Raw genomic sequence first — 19,896 nt, 5'->3', positions numbered from 1 at the left:
AAAAGCATCAACTTTGTGTTGACAGCGGATTGGGCATATGTTTGCAGCACTGATAATGAGCAAAACAAACAAGTGAGAATTCTCCTAGGACTTAAAAATTACTTCTTAAATAAGCCATGCTTGGAATATTTTACCTGAAAATTATGTGTGTAAATATTAAATTATAAAATATGAAATAGTTGTGTAAAATATAAAGCTGCAAGATACTATTCAGTTGAAATTTCTCATTTCCCAGATGAGACTACTGAGATTCAGATAACCTATGTTATTCACATGAGATCATTCTGCTGTTTAGTGGCAGAGTCAGAACTTGAATTGGAATCTCTTGACTTCCACCCACTGCAGTAGCTTTCCTAACAGGCGAATATGCAGAAATTCAAGTATTTTTATAAAAAGTGATACTGAATGTACCCTGCTACATGTTCTCTGTTGTGTAATTTTATCTTGGGTAATATTAAGATTGCACTTTACTTTTTCTCTTCAAATCACATATATACTGGCCGGGCGCGGTGGCTCACGCCTATAATCCCAGCACTTTGGGAGGCTGAGGCGGGTGGATCACGAGGTCAAGAGATCGAGACCATCCTGGTCAACAAGGTGAAACCCCGTCTCTACTAAAAATACAAAAATTAGCTGGGCATGGTGCTGCATGCCTGTAGTCCCAGCTACTCAGGAGGCTGAGGCAGGAGAATTGCTTGAACCCAGAAGGCAGAGGTTGCAGTGAGCCAAGATTGTGCCATTGCACTCCAGTCTGGGTAACAACAGCGAAACTCCATCTCAAAAAAAAAAAAAAAAAAAATTACATGTATACTTAAATATCTGCATTTGTGTTTATGTGAGAGGTGAATAATTTCTCAGTTGCCAACCCAGGCAAGAAAGCCTGAGAGTATCTTTTGAGTACCTCATTTGAGTATGAGCACACAAATTAATTCTGAAAGTTAGGAAATTAGAATGGCATTTGGATGGCTATATTATGTTTGAAGATAGCTACATGTAGAAATTTATTTTAAAATACCACATTTGTTGTCCATGTTTTGAAGCATCCCCCAAACCCATTCTTCCTGAAGGTGTTGAGTCTGAAGGTGCAGACTTGATCATCCATGAAACTGTGACCTAATGTAAACTTGCTAAGAAATAGTATAATAATATCCTTGCCCTAAGGGTGAAACACTCAGCTCTAGCTTTTCTCTTTCATCCTTGCTCAGACTACAATCATATTTCTTTGTTAGTATTTCCTCTTTGTGTTGTGGTGCAGCTGACGTTGATAGATAGCATGGAGAAACTAAATTCAAAAAGAAGAAAAAAGAAAAGAAAAAAAGCTCTTATACTGTTGGCTCAAAAATAATGTGTGCAGAAAGCTCTTTAGCTGCTCGCCCTGCCCCCCTACCATCCTTCCTTTCCTTGGGCTGCAGCTGCTGACAGCAGGCACAACTGAGCTATAATTTGGCCACATTTGGCTCATGTAAATTGTGATAAACAGTGAGCCCATAATATTTATTTTAAAGATTCATTCAGTGAAGGTAAGTGTTCTTGACTTGTGTATACATGCTGGTAAATGGAAAGCTGCAGATGGGAAGACCAGCTCTGAATTGCATGCCACACAATTAATACGACTGCATGATGCTCTGTTGTTCACAGGTGCAGGGGTGTTGGAACCCTTTGAAGAAGTGTATAGCTAATAGCCCATACATAATTCAGAAGAAGTCTTCAATGGAAGACCCCCGGGGGATAAATGGACAGTCTGTAAGTAAACAGAATGTCAGTCCGAAGGAAAGAGTTATTACTTTTAAAATTATAATGGCATTTATATTGTAACTTGAGAATCTGGAAATTTCTCAAAAGCTCTGTACCAATGTACCAATTTTTAATGATTTTGAAGGTTATGAATTAAGGAGTATACTATTTCATCAGCCTAACCTAATTTATATCTTTTATCAGAGGTATCAGTTATCAAAAGTAGAGTCATAGCAGAAAACCTGACCTTAATATTATGTAATTATCCCAGTATGCATAAGATAATTTTTAGGCTTACAGTTTCTTTGACTCAGGGAAAACATATATTTGCCTCATGAAACTTAAATTACTATCAATTTTTTGGATTGTTTTACATGTATTTGTTTTATGTCTATATTTGTGTGTATGTGTCTTCAAAACAGGTGTTTAGTGGAGAAGTTTCACAGTTTGGTGAACTCTTCAATGGGCCTTAAAATAAGAGAGCCTTAGGTCCTATTTTGTTTGTTGACTTGTGAATAGAAGAGAAAGGGTTCACAGATTAAGAAAGCTACCTTTGGTTCATATAGGAATATTCCCAGTGAGGGGTCATCTTATAAATAACTTTGAGTTATACAGAACTTGAATAATTCAATGAATTTTAGTTTTTAAAAAGCATATTTCATTAAGTTAAAGTTGTTTTCTTGGGAAATTTCCATAGCAACATGTGGGGCGGCACCCGTGATTTTGCACTGTAAGTTCCCTGGTCAGGTCTGATGCTTTCAGACCTGTGATTTCGTAGCTCATCTTTGTTCACAGTGGAATTCTTACAAGCCTAAAGCATGATCTTTAGTAACACTGTTGTGGTTGCTGTAAATGTGTGTTTTACAAGACCTATTGGTGTTATGCAATAAGCAGGAACTGCTAATGGATGGGAATTTTCATAACAAATGGTCAAGTGCTATGAAGGTATCTTTGCAGTCACGCTATATGCAATTACAGAGTGTATTTATGGATCCCAAGTCAACTTGTGAGATAATTCACATAAAGCACTTTGAGACACTTTGTATCATGTAACTTTCACCCTAAACAGAAAATGAACTCAACCCATTTTATTCATTCCTTTGTTTGTTTAAAATTCTGTGATGGGTCTGTGATATTCGAATTTATTATGTTAAAATACATTTTTGTTTATATAAAATTAATGAAAACTAAATTCGTTAATAACTTCTTACTCTCACATTTTATGAACTCTGATTCCTAGATGAGGTAAGTTGATGCATTGGAGAATCACCAACTAATTTAATAATATCTGCAAAGAAATGTGCCAATAATGTCTCCTTAGATACCTTGTATTGTGCAAATTCTAATTTAAGATGGAAGACATTAACTAAGATTTGAGACTAAAATAACAAATAGGTAAGAAATGTAAGGATTAAAATAATTTATTTTGGCCATCAAATAAAAGACAAGTGAGAGGGCAATCTAATTGCCTCTCATTTTGTCTTTTTTCTGTTATGTGAGAGTGAAGCATTTTCAATCTTCAAAGGCATTTGACTATCTCAGAGGTACAGAGCAAAAAAGGAGTATTTTTTCATGGACAAACACTGTGTGACACTGATTGGAGAATCCGTGTCCTGGCAATTTGGCAGCTGCCTTAGCCAGGAGGGGTCACAGTCTTTTCACAGGCCCCCATGTGAAGCCTTGGGTGGGCTCCTCAGGCTTCCTTTGGCTCTCAGGTTTCTCCCTTCATTTAGGAAGGTGAGGAGAGAGGCTCAAGGTGGGGAGAGAGGCTAAGATGGGAAGAGAACCTAGAACATAGCTGAAAGCATTAAGGTTACTCAAGAATATAAATAATGTAAAGGTGACTGTGCCACTGTACTCCAGCCTGGGTGACACAGAGAGGCCCCGTCTCCTTAAAAAAAAGAAATGAAAATAGTCCTGGACCAGTAAGCAGAGTGCTCACAAACGACTAAATTTTCCCTTGCTTATCACGTTCATCTTTCACAAGTTTATGTCACAAAAACTTTTCAGCCATATTCAGAGTAAACTCCTGTGCCCACTTCAACAGTTAACAGCATTCTGCCATTCTCATTCCATCTTCCCGCTACCTACTCATCACACCACCACTGAAAAATGACTGTTTTTCTTTACAGTTTTTTAAGATAAAATGTACATGCAATAAAAGGCACAAATCTTAACTGTCCCATTTTGACAAATGGATGTAGCCATGTAACCTACACCTTGTGTCATGAATTGGAACATCTCCATCTTCCCAGAAAGCCCTTTTGGACCCTTCACACTCAGAACCTCCTCAATACCCATCCTCTGTTACCACAGGCAACCACTATTCCAATCGTTTCTACTTTTTATTGTTTTGCCTGTTCTAAAAGTTCATGCAAATGGAATCTTCAGTGTGTTTCTGGCTTCTTTCACTGAGGACCATGTCTGTGAGAGTCATCAGTGACGTTGCATGTCTCTGTAGGTTATTCTTTTTTATGGATGAGTTGTATCCATTATACAGTCTTTTAAAAATATAGAAATTATATCCCAAGTACTTCTCTGGGAACCTTGATTTTTGTATCTGTTAAATGAGAAAAGTGAAATCCATATAACCTAAGGTCCTTTCCAGCTTTATTACTGCATATCTCTTTCTTACACTTTATAGCTCTTGCTCACAGAATTACACAAGCTATAATGGTGCATTCTGGATTGTTGTCTCTTCTAATAAGGCTGAAATACTTGCCTCCCTAAGCACATTTTTGACAAGAAGACCTTTGATCTTGTTAGAAAGATGATATGAAAAGCAAAAACAAACAAAAAAAAACTTAAAGTTTTTCCACACAATGCCAGCTTGCAAAGCATATTTGTAACTCAACATGGGCTATGATTTATTAGTATAATATTATGAATCTTTATTGCCTTTGTAAACAGAAATTCTTTCTCAAGTCTCAATGGTTCTTTTTCTACTCCACAGATAGACAAGTGACAAGATTGAAAGAGGAGGTGGCGACACCTCTTCATGTCTTTCTTTTAGCTCAGATCTCTGGGCTGAGGGGGAGGTTGACAAACGCTACCAGAGTCCTTTTGGCTCCATGGTATCTGGTGAGCCCAGAGAGTCTCTCTCTCTGTGGGAGAGGAGCTTCCCTGTGGTTTCAGTGGATGGGATGGTGGCAGTGCAGGGAAGCCCTTAAACAAGGGTGTGTTCATTCTTCATCTTGGTGCTACCACTGTCATTGTGAGATTTGAAGCTAAAAATTCTGAGGGGACTGATTATACTTGAGGGAGGGGAAACAACTAATTGTGTGAATATTGAAAAGTGCAATAGTCCTATCATGTAGCCTCTTGACCTAGCAGAGCTTTGGAAATGTGACTATCCTATGCTGAAAGACCATGGGCAGAAGTGAAGCTACTTCTTATTTTGATCCTTTGTAGACACGACCCTGAGTAGAAATGTGAAATCACAAAGTCCACCTTTCTAATTCTGAAATGCCCTGCTTATATGTCTCCTGCATTTAGGAAGAGGCAGTTACATGTATAATTTTGTAAGTTCTGTCCACTCCTCTCTTCACCTCATGAGGACATCAAGGAGGGAGGAGGTTTGTGGGGTTTCACATCACTTCTATCATGATCTTGGCCAGTCCTCTATTTGCCTCTGAGGAGTTCCCATTTGGATGGGCACAGTTCCACTCTCTCAGCAGCCACGGCAGTAGAACTGCTGATCCCTCAGTGGTTGTCCTGATCTAGGGTGAACACTTGAAACACAGGCACCGAACAGCTGAGCTATAGCCACTTCTTTCAGTTTCTTTAGTTCATGAGGATTTCTAGAAAGAAAACATGTCAAGATAAAAAAAAAAAAAAGCACCTACTCACTTTTTAAAGTGAATTTTAAAAACAAATCATTCTATTTTCCTTATAAAGTTGTGAGGGCTGCAGTTAAACACCCACCACTTGATAACCCAAAACCTGTGTCTGAATCAAATAGAGAGCTTGGTTTTTAGAAACTACATTTTAGATTTGGAATCACAAGACCTGGTTTTACCTTTTACTGGTTGTATGGCCTGGGGCAGATTTATAAGTATCAGTCTCTTCTGCTATAAAACAGATGATAATATTTGCCTTCTCTAATTTAAAATCACAATTTTGTAGGTCAAGTGGGATCATGTATTCAAATGTTCTTTGAAAACTGAAAAGCACAATATAACTCTAATGCACTTTTTATTGGAAACACCTCTAGGAAAATGTGGTCATGAATAAAAAATTATCTGGCCACCTGCACATCTACAATACAATTTTAAAAATGTAACCATCACACCTGCATCAGGTATTATAAACACCAGTCCTGCATGTGTTTGATCCTGATGTTGTCAGCTCATGTATTAGTGGGGAGAATTAGGTCTCCTGAGACTCTAAAAGGAGAATTTTGTTATACATGGTAGATAGTTAACTTACTTTTCTTTTTTTTGTTTTTGTTTTTGTTTTTGAGATGGACTCTCACTCTGTCTCCAAGCTGGAGTGCAGTGATGCCATCTCTGTTCCTTGCAACCTCTGCCTCCTGGGTTCAAGCAATTCTCCTGCCTCAGCCACCTGAGTAGCTGGGACTACAGGCATATGCCACCACATCCAGCTACTTTTTGTGTTTTTAGTTGATAACGGGGTTTCACCAGGTTGACCAGGATGGTCTCCATCTCTTGACCTTGTGATCTGCCTGCCTCAGCCTCCCAAAGTGCTGGGATCACAGATGTGACACGCCTGGCCATTAACTTACATTTCTTTCAAAAAGTTTAAATGACGATATTCTAGATCTTTTTGGAATAATTTTACTTTAGGTCTCCATTGTACTCTCATTACTGTATCTCTTGTGTCTCCTTTAAGTTATGATACATTTGAAGTATTAACATCAGCTTTTGCTGAGATGCTGGGTTTTGCAAGAAAACTGTTAAATAAAACATGTATGTACCTTATTCCTGTACTTGGAGATTCTAGAAATAAAAGGTGACTTTTTAACCAAACTGTAAAAGTTAATTATTTTTTTTAATAGAAAGAAGCATACTCTTTAGCAGAAGTTACTAAAAGCAGTTATACAATTATAATAGACATGTAGAAGTCAAATTAACTGGAAAATTTTATACTAGATCACAGTTTCATTTATTCAGCTTTACCCCAAGTAAGATATTTTATATAAATGAAACTTTTAGATAACTTAAATGTAAAACCATGGAATGCAGGGATTTACAATTTCATTTATTAAAGCAGAGCATCCTAATTAGAATCCTGCATTCATTTCTTAGGACTTCTGTAACAAAGCACCACAAATTGAGTGTTTTAAAACAACAGAAATTGATTGCTGCACAGTTGTCGAGCCTAGAAATCCAAATTGAAGATGTTAGTAGGGCCATGCTCCCTCAGGAACCTGGAGGGGAATCCTTCCTTAGCTTCTAGGAGTGCTGATCATCCTTGGCTTTCTATGACTTGTAGCTGCAGCACTTCAATCTCTGCCTATATTTTGACATGACCTTCGCCCTTCTTACATCTCCTTCTTTTCTTATGAAGACATCAGTGATATTGGATTTGGGCCCATCCTAATGACCTCATCTAAATTTGGTTACATCTTGTAAAGACCCTGTTTTCAAATAAAGCCACATTCACAGACACTAGGCATTAAGACTTCCACTTACCGTTTCTGGAGAGATACAATTCAACCCATAACAGAGACTAGTAAGAATGTGGGGCTAAACCCTTAGCTATCCCCCTCCTTTCTCAGCACCTCGAATAAGTCTAGTTTATGTGGTTGCAAGTAGTAGAACTTACCATGCACTGGCATAAGCAAATAATAGGAAAGCCTTAAGAACGATGGCATTTGGGGAATTCGGATAATTTTCTTTTTCTTTTTCCTACAAATTTTATTCAGTCCTCTTTTTGTTTATAGACTAGCTTTCTCTGTTCCCCTTCACAGTACTGGCTAACCACCATGGTTTACACATTATTGGGTCATCCACCATGCAGGAAGAAGCCTCTGACTGGTCCTGGATGCGTGATGATCCTGTGGCTGACAGAGCAGGGAGCTGCAGCAGAAACACCACAGTTCCCAGAGGAGTGGCTGGGCAGACCACCCAATAGTTGGCTATTACGGATCTTCAGAAAACTCCCAGGTTGGGATCATTGAAGCACCAGTTTGAAAGCACATATTTGATCCTACCTCTTCATTTTATAGATGGGGAGATTTAACCTTTGATATACCATCACCTATATTCTAAACATTTGATGGAAATACCTAATCATGAATATATATAATTATTTTCTAACACTTAAGGTTTTTTTTTTTTTTTTTTTTTTTTTGAAATAGAGTTTCGCTCTTGTTACCCAGGCTGGAGTGCAATGGCGCGATCTCGGCTCACAACCTCCGCCTCCTGGGTTCAGGCAATTCTCCTGCCTCAGCCTCCTGAGTAGCTGGGATTACAGGTACGCACCACCGTGCCCAGCTAATTTTTTGTATTTTAGTAGAGACAGGGTTTCACCATGTTGACCAGGATGGTCTCTATCTCTTGACCTCATAATCCACCCACCTCAGCCTCCCAAAGTGAAGATTTCTTTTTAAACAGCTATCAGCTATAAGCTATATCCCTAGTATACTAATTTTTCATCTTCCTGTTCACCTGATAGCAATGATGATTTGTGTTTTCAGCATGAAGCAGTAAGGCCTAGAGCTGGGGTAGTCTTTTCGGTTGTGATGGGTACTTAGCAAATAGATAATAGTTTGAATTTGGGAAGGCAGTTAGGCATAGTGAAGAGAACCTTGACTTGCATTCAGAATTCTGGGTTCTGTGTCACAATTTATTCTAACAGTTCTTTCAAGAAAGAACTTTATGAAAGTTACTTCAATTTCTAAGCCTCAATTTTGTTTTTCACTTGTAGAGATAACAGATCTATATTGCTGGCTCCCCATGATGAATAAAGATATCATATGCCAAAGCATTTTGTAAACTGTAAAGCAGTATGTATAGCCACTAGTGTCAAGGCCAGTGGGGCATCTTTTTGGAAAGGGCGGGACATTTCAAGTCAGGCACATCTGCTTCAGTCTTAGCTCTGTACTCGGGCAAGTTTTTTCACCTCTCCAAGCCTCAGTTCTTTCTCATTTGTAAAGCAGGCAAAATAATACCTTTCTTGCATGATTGTGTGATTAAAAATAACATGAAAGAAATACCATGCATGAGAGCACAGATTCTGGACCTCAACTTCTTGGGTTCAAATTTGAGCTGGGATGGCCTTACTAGTTGTTATTTAATTAAGATATATTTGACTGGGGGAATAAGGTACTACTCTCTATTAAGTTTGATGTAATGGACATTCACAGGATTAAGATGAGGTTATGACTTGCAATATCAGACCACACTGGAAGGAATTAGGCAAAATTTTTCATTTGAACAGGCAAGGCTGGCTTGGGAACAGCAAAGGAGCCTGGGACGGAATGTGATCTGAGGGTTTCAAAGAGACTGGACGTAAAGTTCACATTGGGCACCAGGTTGTATTAGCTGTTGGGTATTTTCAGTAAAAAATAAAACCTTGACAGGAAAATTACTCCAGAGCCAGGACAGTGACATGTTTATATTTCCAGGGCCAAACACAATGTCAAGCCCTCTATGTGCACTCAGTAAATGTTTGTTTATCTGAGCTGGCCGACATCTTGTGTTCTGGTGTAGCTCACTTGGTCCATATGCACCAAACAGATGGAGTGTGACAAAGATGAAAATTGCTTGTGGCTGATGCTGGAAAGAAAGAAAAAAGGGGCCCTAACCATTGAGATTCATTGCCCCTGATGCCTCTGATCTGGCACTCTTAACATGCAGGAATCTGAGAGCATAAAAAATGTGAACTGGTGTCAGTGAGCAGTTAGCAATTGTGGCATGTGGATCTCTCTGAATAAAAGCCACAGACTTTAGGGCTTTGTTTTTTTTGTGTGTGTGTTGGGTGGGGTGGGGGTAGGAGAGGGGATTAGGGAGGGTGGTTTAAAAAGTTAAAAAGAAATCTGGTAATCACCAGAAGTGTGAGCTACAGTAAGAAAGCTATTTTGGTATAGCAATAATACAATTAACTTATTCTATAAAGGACCAGATAGGAAATATTACAGGCTTCCAGGCCACAAAGTCTATCACATGCATTCAACTCTGCATATGTGGCATGAAAGTTGCCTTAGATATATAGAACAGTCCCAGGATAATGTTAATGCAATAGATAAAATGAGGATCCATGCGTTGTTCTGTTGTTACCCCGGTCAGCCCTTCTTATCTGGGGATGGGATACAGAACTTGTGAATAAAGAGGGCCAACTTAAGGGGCTTGGGCATCCAAGGATTTTGCTATCTGTGAGAGTTCTGGAACCAGCCCTCCACAGATACCCAGGGATGACTGCCCCTGGATGCCAGGTGGGTTTACCATTGTGCACCCTCTCCTCTCAAGATTTCTCATTTTGTTCCTATCAGGCTAGCCCTGACATCTTGAATATGACTGTTTCCTCTCTCTGGGTCTCATTTTCTTTATTTGTAAAATGGAGAATTTGGGAGATGATCTCTTCTAATACAGTATGATTCTACTGGTGTCCTTATTGTATTGAATAACTGAAGTTAATAAAGTCTTTGTATCACAAAATAAATGTGTGGTGGTCACCAAGGGGTGGGCAGGAAGACCAATCATCAAATTCAAGCATCCGTGTTAACTCAGGTACTCAGTTTGGTGATCCAGTTCCATAATTCCTGGATTGCATTTAAACCATAGTATAATACATTTCTATACTTCTAAATCCTGCTTGTCTATTTTCCCCCCAATCTTCTTCATTGTTCAGCCAATGAATCTTATTGTAGAGCCCATAGCGTATCGTTATGTTGGCTCTAATGTGATGATTCTTTGATGTCCATATTTCTGTGCATCCATAATTTTATTCATGTATAATATCATATATAGTGTTCCTATGATTAATTTTAAAACATGCCTAGAATAGTGGTAAATAAGGATACATTTTATATCCCATTCCAAGGATGTCTTTGTGGTGATTTTAGAATATGTTCACAAATGCTTTGATATTCTTCCCTTTAAGAGATGGAGCATCTTGAGGAGCCCTTTGGATAAACTCTCTCCTTGAGTGTGGTCTGTAGTGACTCACTTCTAAAAGGGAGAAAAAAATATCAGAAATGACAGTGTGCCACTGTGGACACTAGGTCACAAAAGTCCCTATGGCTTTCTCCCTGCTCTCTGTTGGATCACTCAGTCTAGGGGAAGCCAGCTGCCATGTTGTAAGGACACTCAGGCAGTCCTGTGGAGGGGCCCATGTGGCCAGTGACTGAAGCCTTCTGCAACAACCATGGCAGTGAGCCATCTTACAAACAGATACTCCAGCCCCAGTTAAGCCTTCAGATGACTGCAGCCCCAGCAGACAGCCAAGGTGTGTTCTCATGAGACCCTGAGCCAGTACCACCCAGCTAAACTGCTCCCAGATTTCTGTCCCTCAAAAATTATGTGTAAGGGCTTTAAACTGTTAATTAGCATATGTTTTATTCTAGCTTGTATTGTTCACTCTAACTTAAAAGCCCGTTTGCCTTTTAGGCCCTGAGCTGTTTGAGGGCAGAGGATATGCAAAAGAAACAGCCACACTCCCTCTGTCAATCAGTCCTTTCACTATTTGCACATTGTAGATGTGCAAAATGTTTTGGCTGAATGAGTGAATAAGAACAATTGCCTAGAGCCGAGGTTCTGTAAACAGAAAAAGATCTTCAGGAGTGCTAGTGTGGCAGCTTTAGCCCACTTGTCTCCAGGGAATTAAGCACCTTTGGAAATAGGCCAGGATCAAGCTCAAAGGTTTTTTTGCTCTGCCAGGTTTCATGAAGGTAAGAGGTACCCTAAAGTCACCACGGCCATTAATTAAACATCATTAACTGGAACTCCATTCATTGAAAATTTTTGATAATTTGAAGATGAGGTTAATTTTATAAATATTCCTTTATAAAAATAGGATAATAAATTAAGAATATAGATTAATTTAGCTTATGTACATGAATATATGAAACTAGGTGGGCAAAATATGTTAACAGTCACATACCAGAAATTTCATGTGCTTTTTGCTAATAAATTCTATTCATTGAAGAGATTTTTCTAAGGTACTCAACTAGATTAAATTATATCAATTAATGTTTTTATTTCAAAGGAATTCATGAAATTTCCTTAAGTGGTCTCCCAAATTCAAACAACATAAATTAGACTCACATTCTCATATATTTTTTTAAAAATTTTGATTTCATGCAACTCTGTGACACTGTACTCCCATCTTGTATCTATAAAACAGTAACTGAACTTACATTCTTACCACATTAATTCAGTGCATACCTATGAGGGTAGAGGAGGGAGCATGGGTTTGTCAGGCAGCTAAGGCTTGTGTTGCAGTCCTGACTCAGCTGCTGCCCAAGTGTGTGCAAATCTCTGATAATCTCTGAGCCCCCATCTTCATCTCTAAAGTGAGGATAATATTTCAGTATTTTAGAATGATTGTGAGGATCAAAAGACAATCATGAGTGCCTTTAGTAAGCAATGTAGTAACATACAAACTCTACATATTTATCATATTTATCTTAAAATACTACAAATGTGTGTATTTTCTTCCAGGCGGTATTCCAAAACAAAAACAACAAAACTTCCTGTGTCCTCCTTACCATTTTTTCATTCTTTTTGTAAGTAAAAAGAAAAAAGAAACTTTTTAAAAATATTACCGATTTTATTTAATTGGTTTTTCATTTTGAAATACGCTGTCTATAGTCCAAAGGGATGCCAGAGATTATTGTATTGGGCCATACAAATATTGTAATGGATGACATTCTTTTACTCATTCTTGTTGTTACTTAATTTAGGTATAAACCAAAATTCCATTCAGGGATTCCAGAATTCATGGCAATTTATTTTGATGTTTAGAAATACTCAAATTTTTTATTGTATCAAAAACAATTGGCAAAGTTATATAGCATTTGCTGATTTCTTTCTTTAATGAGGCTGTTATATTTCTTTCAAAGTATAGCTATCATAGGGATGTTTTTCAAGAATAAAATTTTGTGCTCTGTATATTCAGGTATTACCTTTAATACTAGTCATATTTTACAAGTCTAAAAATGAATGCTGGGTTTGAGATTGATTATTTAAGATGATATTTCTAATTTCTATTTACAAAAATTAGGTGTTTCTGTCATAAGGAAAAATGATCAAGTGCACATTTTACTTTATTCATTCTCAGTGCTCACACTGGTGATTTTTAGTGATGTATTCATGTGAGTTTCTGTGAAACGTTAGCTATTACATGTTTACCTGGCCTCATCTGATAAGTTGGGAGAGTTAACTTGAAAACTGAGTTCAAAAACATTTTGTATGTGAAATTATGTATCTTAAAAATGTTTCTATGTGGTTAGTTATGCCTAAATTGAACACTTGTGTTCTCAAAATAGGAAGCTGTTGGTGATTAAATGGAACTCAAATAACTTATAAATTTCATTCATAAATTAGCTTTTATTAAAATTCGTTTGTTAAAAAGTTTACATTAAATATTAGAATTAGGCCGGGCACAGTGGCTCATTCCTGTAATCCCAGCACTTTGGGAGGCCGAGGCGGGTGGAACACTAGGTCAAGAGATCGAGATCAAGAGATCGAGACCATCCTGGTCAACATGGTGAAACCCCGTCTCTACTAAAAATACAAAAAATTAGCTGGGCATGGTGGCGCGTGCCTGTAATCCCAGCTACTCAGGAGGCTGAGGCAGGAGAATTGCCTGAACCCAGCAGGCAGAGATTGCGGTGAGCCGAGATCGCGCCATTGCATTCCAGCCTGGGTAACAAGAGCAAAACTCCGTCTCAAAAAAAAAAAAAAAAAAAAAAAAAAGATAAATATTAGAATTAGTTGTTTGCTCAGTTTCCAAATTACTTGGAGAAAGAAGTACACTCACTAATTACTATGGACTCACAAAATCAGTACTGTATTTTAGCTTCATCAATTTCATTTTATTTTCTCTAGTCTTTTAAAAAAATGATAATCTTTCTGTTTGCCCTAGGATAATTTTCTAAAATACGGTATCCCCAAATTGATATACATCTTTCTTACTCATTTGGAATTCAAATGGTGAGCCAGGCTGCCATCTTAAAACAAAATGGTAGCCAATTAAAAATTTCAAATGAACATATGATCTATTTATGACAGTGAATGAGGACTATATTCACAGAATCATTAGTAATGGCAGTAAGAGAAATAAGAGGGCTAATTCACAAAAGCATACAATGAGATTTTATGGTGAACTTCTCATTACTTTGAGGATTAGAGTCCTTTGAAAGTTACATTAACTTTTTGGGACAAAGGTGATTGATTTGCTGCAGTTGTAACTGAGATTAGTGGCTTTCACCTTCTCTGCCAATAAGAGTTGAATAGATTTTTATATTACTTTAGAAGATCAGGCCCCCAAAATTTTTTTTTCTTTTTTTCTAAGATGGAGTCTCACTCTGTCACCAGGCTGGAGTTCAGTGGCACGATCTCGGCTCACGGCAATCTCTGCCTCCCAGGTTCAAGCAATTCTTCTGCCTCAGCCTTCCGAGTAGCTGGGATTATAGGTGCCTACCACCATAGCCAGCTAATTTTTGTATTTTTAGTAGAGACAGAGTGTCACCATGTTGGCCAGGATGGTCTCGATCTCTTGACCCTGTGATCCAACTGCCTTGTCCTCCCAAAGTGCTGGGATTATAGACATGAGTCACCATACCATACCTGGCCCCAAAATTCTTGTAATGTTCTCACCCACCTTAAAACATGCGAAAATACAGAAAATGCGAAAGGCACTTATAAAGGTAGAAAAACAATTTTATATTCCTGTAATGATAAGTTTTAACATGATAAGTGTATTTTGCTACAAAACAAAAATATAATAGAATTTCATATTAACATGAATGAAGAGTCCTTTCAAGTTGTTGTCAAAAAATTTGCTTGAGGTCAGGTGTCAGGTGCCGTGGCTCACACCTGTAATCCCAGCCATTTGGGAAGCTAAGGAGTGCTTGAACCCAGAAGTTTAAGACCAGCCTGGGCAACATAGTGAGACCATTATCTCTACAAAAAATAAAAACATTAGCCAGGTGTGGTGGCAAGGCCTGAAGTCTTAGCTACTTGGGAGCCTGAGTCGTGAGGAGCGCTTGAGCCCTGGAGGTCAAGGCTTCAGTAAGCTGTGATCACACCACTGCACTCCAGCCTGGGTGACAGAGGGACCCTGTCTCAAAAAAAAAAAAAAAAAAGTTTGTATTGATAGCTGAATTTTTCCATACATTAAATATTTTTAAGTCATTAAGCCACTAACAGTCCTTAAGCACTACAAGTAACAAAAAGAGATGAAATCAGCTGATTTTCTTGGGAGATACTACTTCTGTTTATTTGGACATGTCCAGCGTCTATTACTACAGAAAATAAAGAACATGTATTAGTCACTTACCATGTAGCAGAGACTGTTCTAAGCACTTTATAAATATAGCTTTACCTCATTACCACTTGGTGATAATCTATTGGAGACTCCTGCATAGAGAATAAGGTGGAATTGGATTACTTCTAAAATCCTTTCCACTACTAAGAGTTAGTGAATTCATGATTTATTACCTGGTGTTTAATGAAAGAGAGTAAGTGGGGCTATAAGGATAAAGGTGGTTTTTCCATATGCAAGGAGGCAAAATGCATAAAGCTCTCTCCTGTTCCTTTGGGCTTAGCAAATAATTTTAAAGAAACCTTGCTATATTTTTCCTGAAAGCCTCACATAAAGCACATACAGATTATAAATACTTTTGATATTTCCATACCAGTTTTCAAGCTCTCTATGAGCCCCATAATGTAGTAAATTCCCTTAAGTCTTCTTAATATTTGGCAAAATGACATATGATCCATGATTAAGCAATAAGCTTTATAAGCTTTAGTTGGTCATTAACTCAAGGAACTTATCCTGTTCCCTTTCTTTTCTCTTTCTTTTATTATCTTTCTAATAGAAACTCAGACTGATAGATATAAATCTGAACTTAAAATGCGCTATCTAACTGATTACTTGGTGACTAAGTAATAAAAACCTTTAAAAACATGTGCAGCCCTGAAAGAAAAGTATAACAGAGTCGACCTTGTGAAATGCTTGGAAAACATGGACTTACCGTTTATAAAGCAATTCACTTAACATTTTTTGCATTTGGGGGAAAAAAGTATGTTTAGATTTTGATGGTTTAAAAATACATGTTAAGAGTCCTCATTTCATCATTTAAAGTTTTACAGAAGAGAATCCTACAGTGATTTCTCTGGTTAATAGATGATTGCATTTCTATGCATTATACTTTTAGAAATTTATGAAGTGAATCTACAGATGCATTTCATATTAACAAACACTTTGAACGGTGTTTTAACTTCTTATGTTTCTTGATATATCAAAATATAACAAAATTTGGAACTACATATGGGAAATGATTTATATTTACCATATGTAGTTCCAAATTTTTCAAAATATTCACTATGAGTATCTCAGTTAAATTAAAATGAAACTCACACATATGATGATCTTAGCCTTAATTTCATGTCACTGAAATGTGAGCGATATTGAGGACAGATTTGAGATATGACTGAAAACATTATATTCAGCCATTTTCATAGGTTTTTGTTCTCAGTATTGGTTGATACTATTATTATTAATTTACCATATATATCTACTTCTATTGTTCATTTTCATCTGTTATTAGTCAGACGATGTGTATTCTCTTTGATTCAATGCTAAGTATGCTGGCTTAATTTGAGATAGAAAAAAATAAAGATTTATTTTTTAAAAAAAGAGGGGACCCAAGTGTAGGACTGGAACAATAGTTAACTTATTGTGTCCAGTCACGTGATAAATGTTTCTGTTTTAACTTTCAAATTTAATTACCTGTTAGGATTCATGGTACTTTGGGAATCAGAATATATTCGCAGCTAACTACAATGATAATATAATTGCAATTCCTAAGTTTTAAAATGACATGTTAATTTTTTTAATTTTTGCAAATACTGTATTTCAGGTTATTTTCCATGTATATATTTTTTAATGTAAAAGAAAAGTCACAGCTTCAGTCTTTATTTCTGATCTTCATTATCTCAGCTGTTTTAAACCCTTTGATAGCATTAGCACAAGTTGATGAGGAGCTAGATGAGTTCACTCAAGCTGAACTCTGGCCCTGGGGGTGTGAAGGTGGGGAGAGGAAGTGTTCTTCATCTCTTTCTCAGAGGTGTGATTCTGTTTACTTTGGAAAGAAAAGATACAAGTATCTCCTAAAGTGGATTAGACATGGCAAGACAAGATGAAAAATTTGTACTATAAACTCTCAAGCAGCTGTGAGAATGCAGTATGTGTGAAATTTCTTACCTTCTTAAAAATCTTGATAGAGTTGTAGTTAAGCTCTTAACAGTCAAAAACAAACTGCCAATGAAGTTTATTTTCTTTTTTGCTGAGTTTTCTGGACCATTGTTCCGCTTGAGGGGCCCTGTTTGTTAGTTTTGGCTCTGGACTTCTCTTCCTTGAGGATAAGCTCTCCTAAGGTACTTGTAGAGCTCAGTGCTCAGGGACTGCCTAGCAGTTTCTTCACAGGCCCAGCTGAAGCATAATTCAACTGCATGACTTCCTGCCTCAGCAGAGGGGGTGGCCAATGAGGGGGTTTGTATCTGTAATATAAATACATAGTTGATTGTGGAAAAAACTGGGACATTATTGTTTGTTCTCATAAAAGGTTCCTGCTGCAAGTTTTATTTTAAAGTTGGCTTTTAGCCTTTTTTGCTGTGACTTGGATACTGATCTGATTTTCTGCTTTCATGCCCTTTATTAAAAATTTAAGATATTTAATTCAACATTAACTGTGCTTACAAGCCACATAGCAGAATAAAATCACATTACAAACATTGTAGTATTAGATTTTATCACCATTTATTTCTTCTAGCCTGTCCAGGGATTTCTTCATGTTCAGTAGAACTAATTTGCAGTCAGACACTGAGGTCTTCTAGAAGGCTAGCAGGCTCCAGAAATTAATTTATCCAAATAACCGATCCCTCCTAGGCCAACCATAGAGGGACACCAAAATGGCCTAAGAAGGCAGAGCCTCCTTTTGAAGTCTGGAATGTTTTGACTGACTTGAAACAGGCGGCTGGAATGAAAGGATAATTTTCAGTGACCCAGGGGATTTTTTTTTTTTTTTTTTTTACCATTTTCAAATATTAGGTAAAACAAAGAGAAATTGCTTGCTCTAATTTAGAAAGACTTAGTAATCAGGAAGGCAACCAGACTGACATAAAGTTCCAAGGTCTGTAGCAGAGGCTTATTTACTAAACCTAGATTGCTGGCAAAATCACAATTATTATACCCTTAAGAAAACCTAGAAGGGATAGGTTTTAGTCAACATATCTGTATTTTCATCACTTATACCTGAATTATTTTTTTAGTATTTTAAAAAAGAGAACATAAATTGTTTTTATTGCCATCTAAAAACATTGCTATATTTTAATCTTAATTTTATTATATGAACAGGAGGATATAATTAAAGTAGCTTACTATACTAAATTAGTTTACTAGAAATAGTGTAGATATTTCACATTTGTCTGTTAAAAATTAATAGATTTTTAAGGCCATTAGATTTTTAAAGTAAACTGTCACATGGGCAGAAGCATTATCCAGGTGTAACAAATGTTTTTTGTCTCCCAACTCAGAAGAGATGAAAGCCATTTTCAAGAGATTCCTTCATTACATTCTATAATATTAATTGTCAAGGGAGAAAAAAGAACACTTTGTGTTTTTAGTGAAGAAAATAAATTGGAAGTGGGCATTGGTAACGAAACAACTGTACAGTATATTAAGATATAAATGGCAATGCTTCTTTTTACATGATACATTTCATGTGACCTGTAGTGCAAATATATACTACTATAGTATTATTTAGGGATAAAGGGTTCAATAATACTTGTAATTTAAACGTTCTGGACATTAGTAGTTACTAGCTGATTTTATGAACTTAGTTTTTTTATTTTACAATTTTGTAAAATTATGAAGTAATACATGTATTAACAAGGTCATAAACATGTCAACCCTGTTCCTGGCCATTGTTTATTCTTTTAATTGGTAAAGTATGCAATGAATTAATTTGAACAAAAAGAAAATATAATTTTCTTTCTTTTGATTTGTTTTCAGATGTTTGCTTATTTTCGAATTGGGTTGATTCATACTCTACATTCTTATTGCTGAAATTGTCAAACTTTATTTCTCTAAGTCTCATCTTTAATTTTTATGCTAGTTTTCTGTTTGATTAGCTGTCCTTGCAAAGACAGAGTGCATGGTAGATGTAAGGAAAACATCTGAAGGCTGAGTTCTTTCATGAGAGGTAAAGGTCACACTTTTCCTGGATATGACAGAGAGAAAATGGCATTGTCCCTTCACCTTTACATCCTCTTCAGGTTTTTCTTTTAGCATACTGAGATTCTGATTTTAAAAATGTTAGCCGTCTAATGAGTTGTGAGAAATAGATGATGGAAAAGACAGAAATTGAGAGGTTTAAGTGATGGTTTGCTGGGGCCAGCAATATTGATCACTTTGGAGAGAAGATGAGTTAAGCTAACTTTGGTAAGAACTAAGACTCTAAGTAAGTATGTAGTAAAGATTTAAGAAATGTTTGAAGTTGAAAATATTGGTTGACAATTGGGAGGTAATGGTTGCTTATACTGGTAAATTTTATAAATTTACCAGATGTCCCCTATAGTTGTATAATACACTGAGCAATGGGAAGAAATCAAAATTTCTAATTTTTAATTCTATCCTTTTGAAAAATATGTATTTTTGTAGATTTTTATTATATGTAATATATTAGTAAAGCACAATTTGTATATAACATATAGATATGTGTGTGCTGAAATTTTTACTAATGAGAAATTTTTGATTTAAAAATTTGGGAAACTGCTAGTTTAGACAATAGTTAGCATTTTGTGCTTTATCCTGTATATTTCTCATTAAGAATTGGGGATTGTATATGTCAGATCAGGACTCTAAGTAATTAAAATACGAAGTTTCATACTTACAATTAATAAATACATATCGATAATTTAATTTTAGAGATAATATGTGTAATATTTTTCTCTGTATTCCGAACAACAT

At 36.6% G+C, this 19,896-nt stretch overlaps 1 protein-coding gene across 22 annotated transcripts in view; it reads left to right on the top strand.

Annotated features, from left to right (window-relative positions):
* The window catches only part of EYA1 (EYA transcriptional coactivator and phosphatase 1), a 340,201-nt gene that overhangs the window by 10,841 nt on the left and 309,464 nt on the right, over positions 1 to 19,896 (top strand). For all 22 annotated transcript variants that reach the window (XM_078353573.1, XM_054246730.2, XM_078353580.1 and 19 more), the window contains exon 2: positions 1,639 to 1,743. In XM_078353573.1, coding sequence (XP_078209699.1) covers positions 1,733 to 1,743 — 11 coding nt within the window. In that variant the 5' untranslated portion in view covers positions 1,639 to 1,732. The remainder of the gene's footprint in view (positions 1 to 1,638; positions 1,744 to 19,896) is intronic.

The sequence above is a fragment of the Callithrix jacchus genome, chromosome 16, assembly GCF_049354715.1.
Source record: "Callithrix jacchus isolate 240 chromosome 16, calJac240_pri, whole genome shotgun sequence".
Lineage (NCBI taxonomy): Eukaryota > Metazoa > Chordata > Mammalia > Primates > Cebidae > Callithrix > Callithrix jacchus.
Note: the sequence above shows the minus strand (reverse complement) of the source record. Positions and strands in the feature narration are given on the sequence as shown.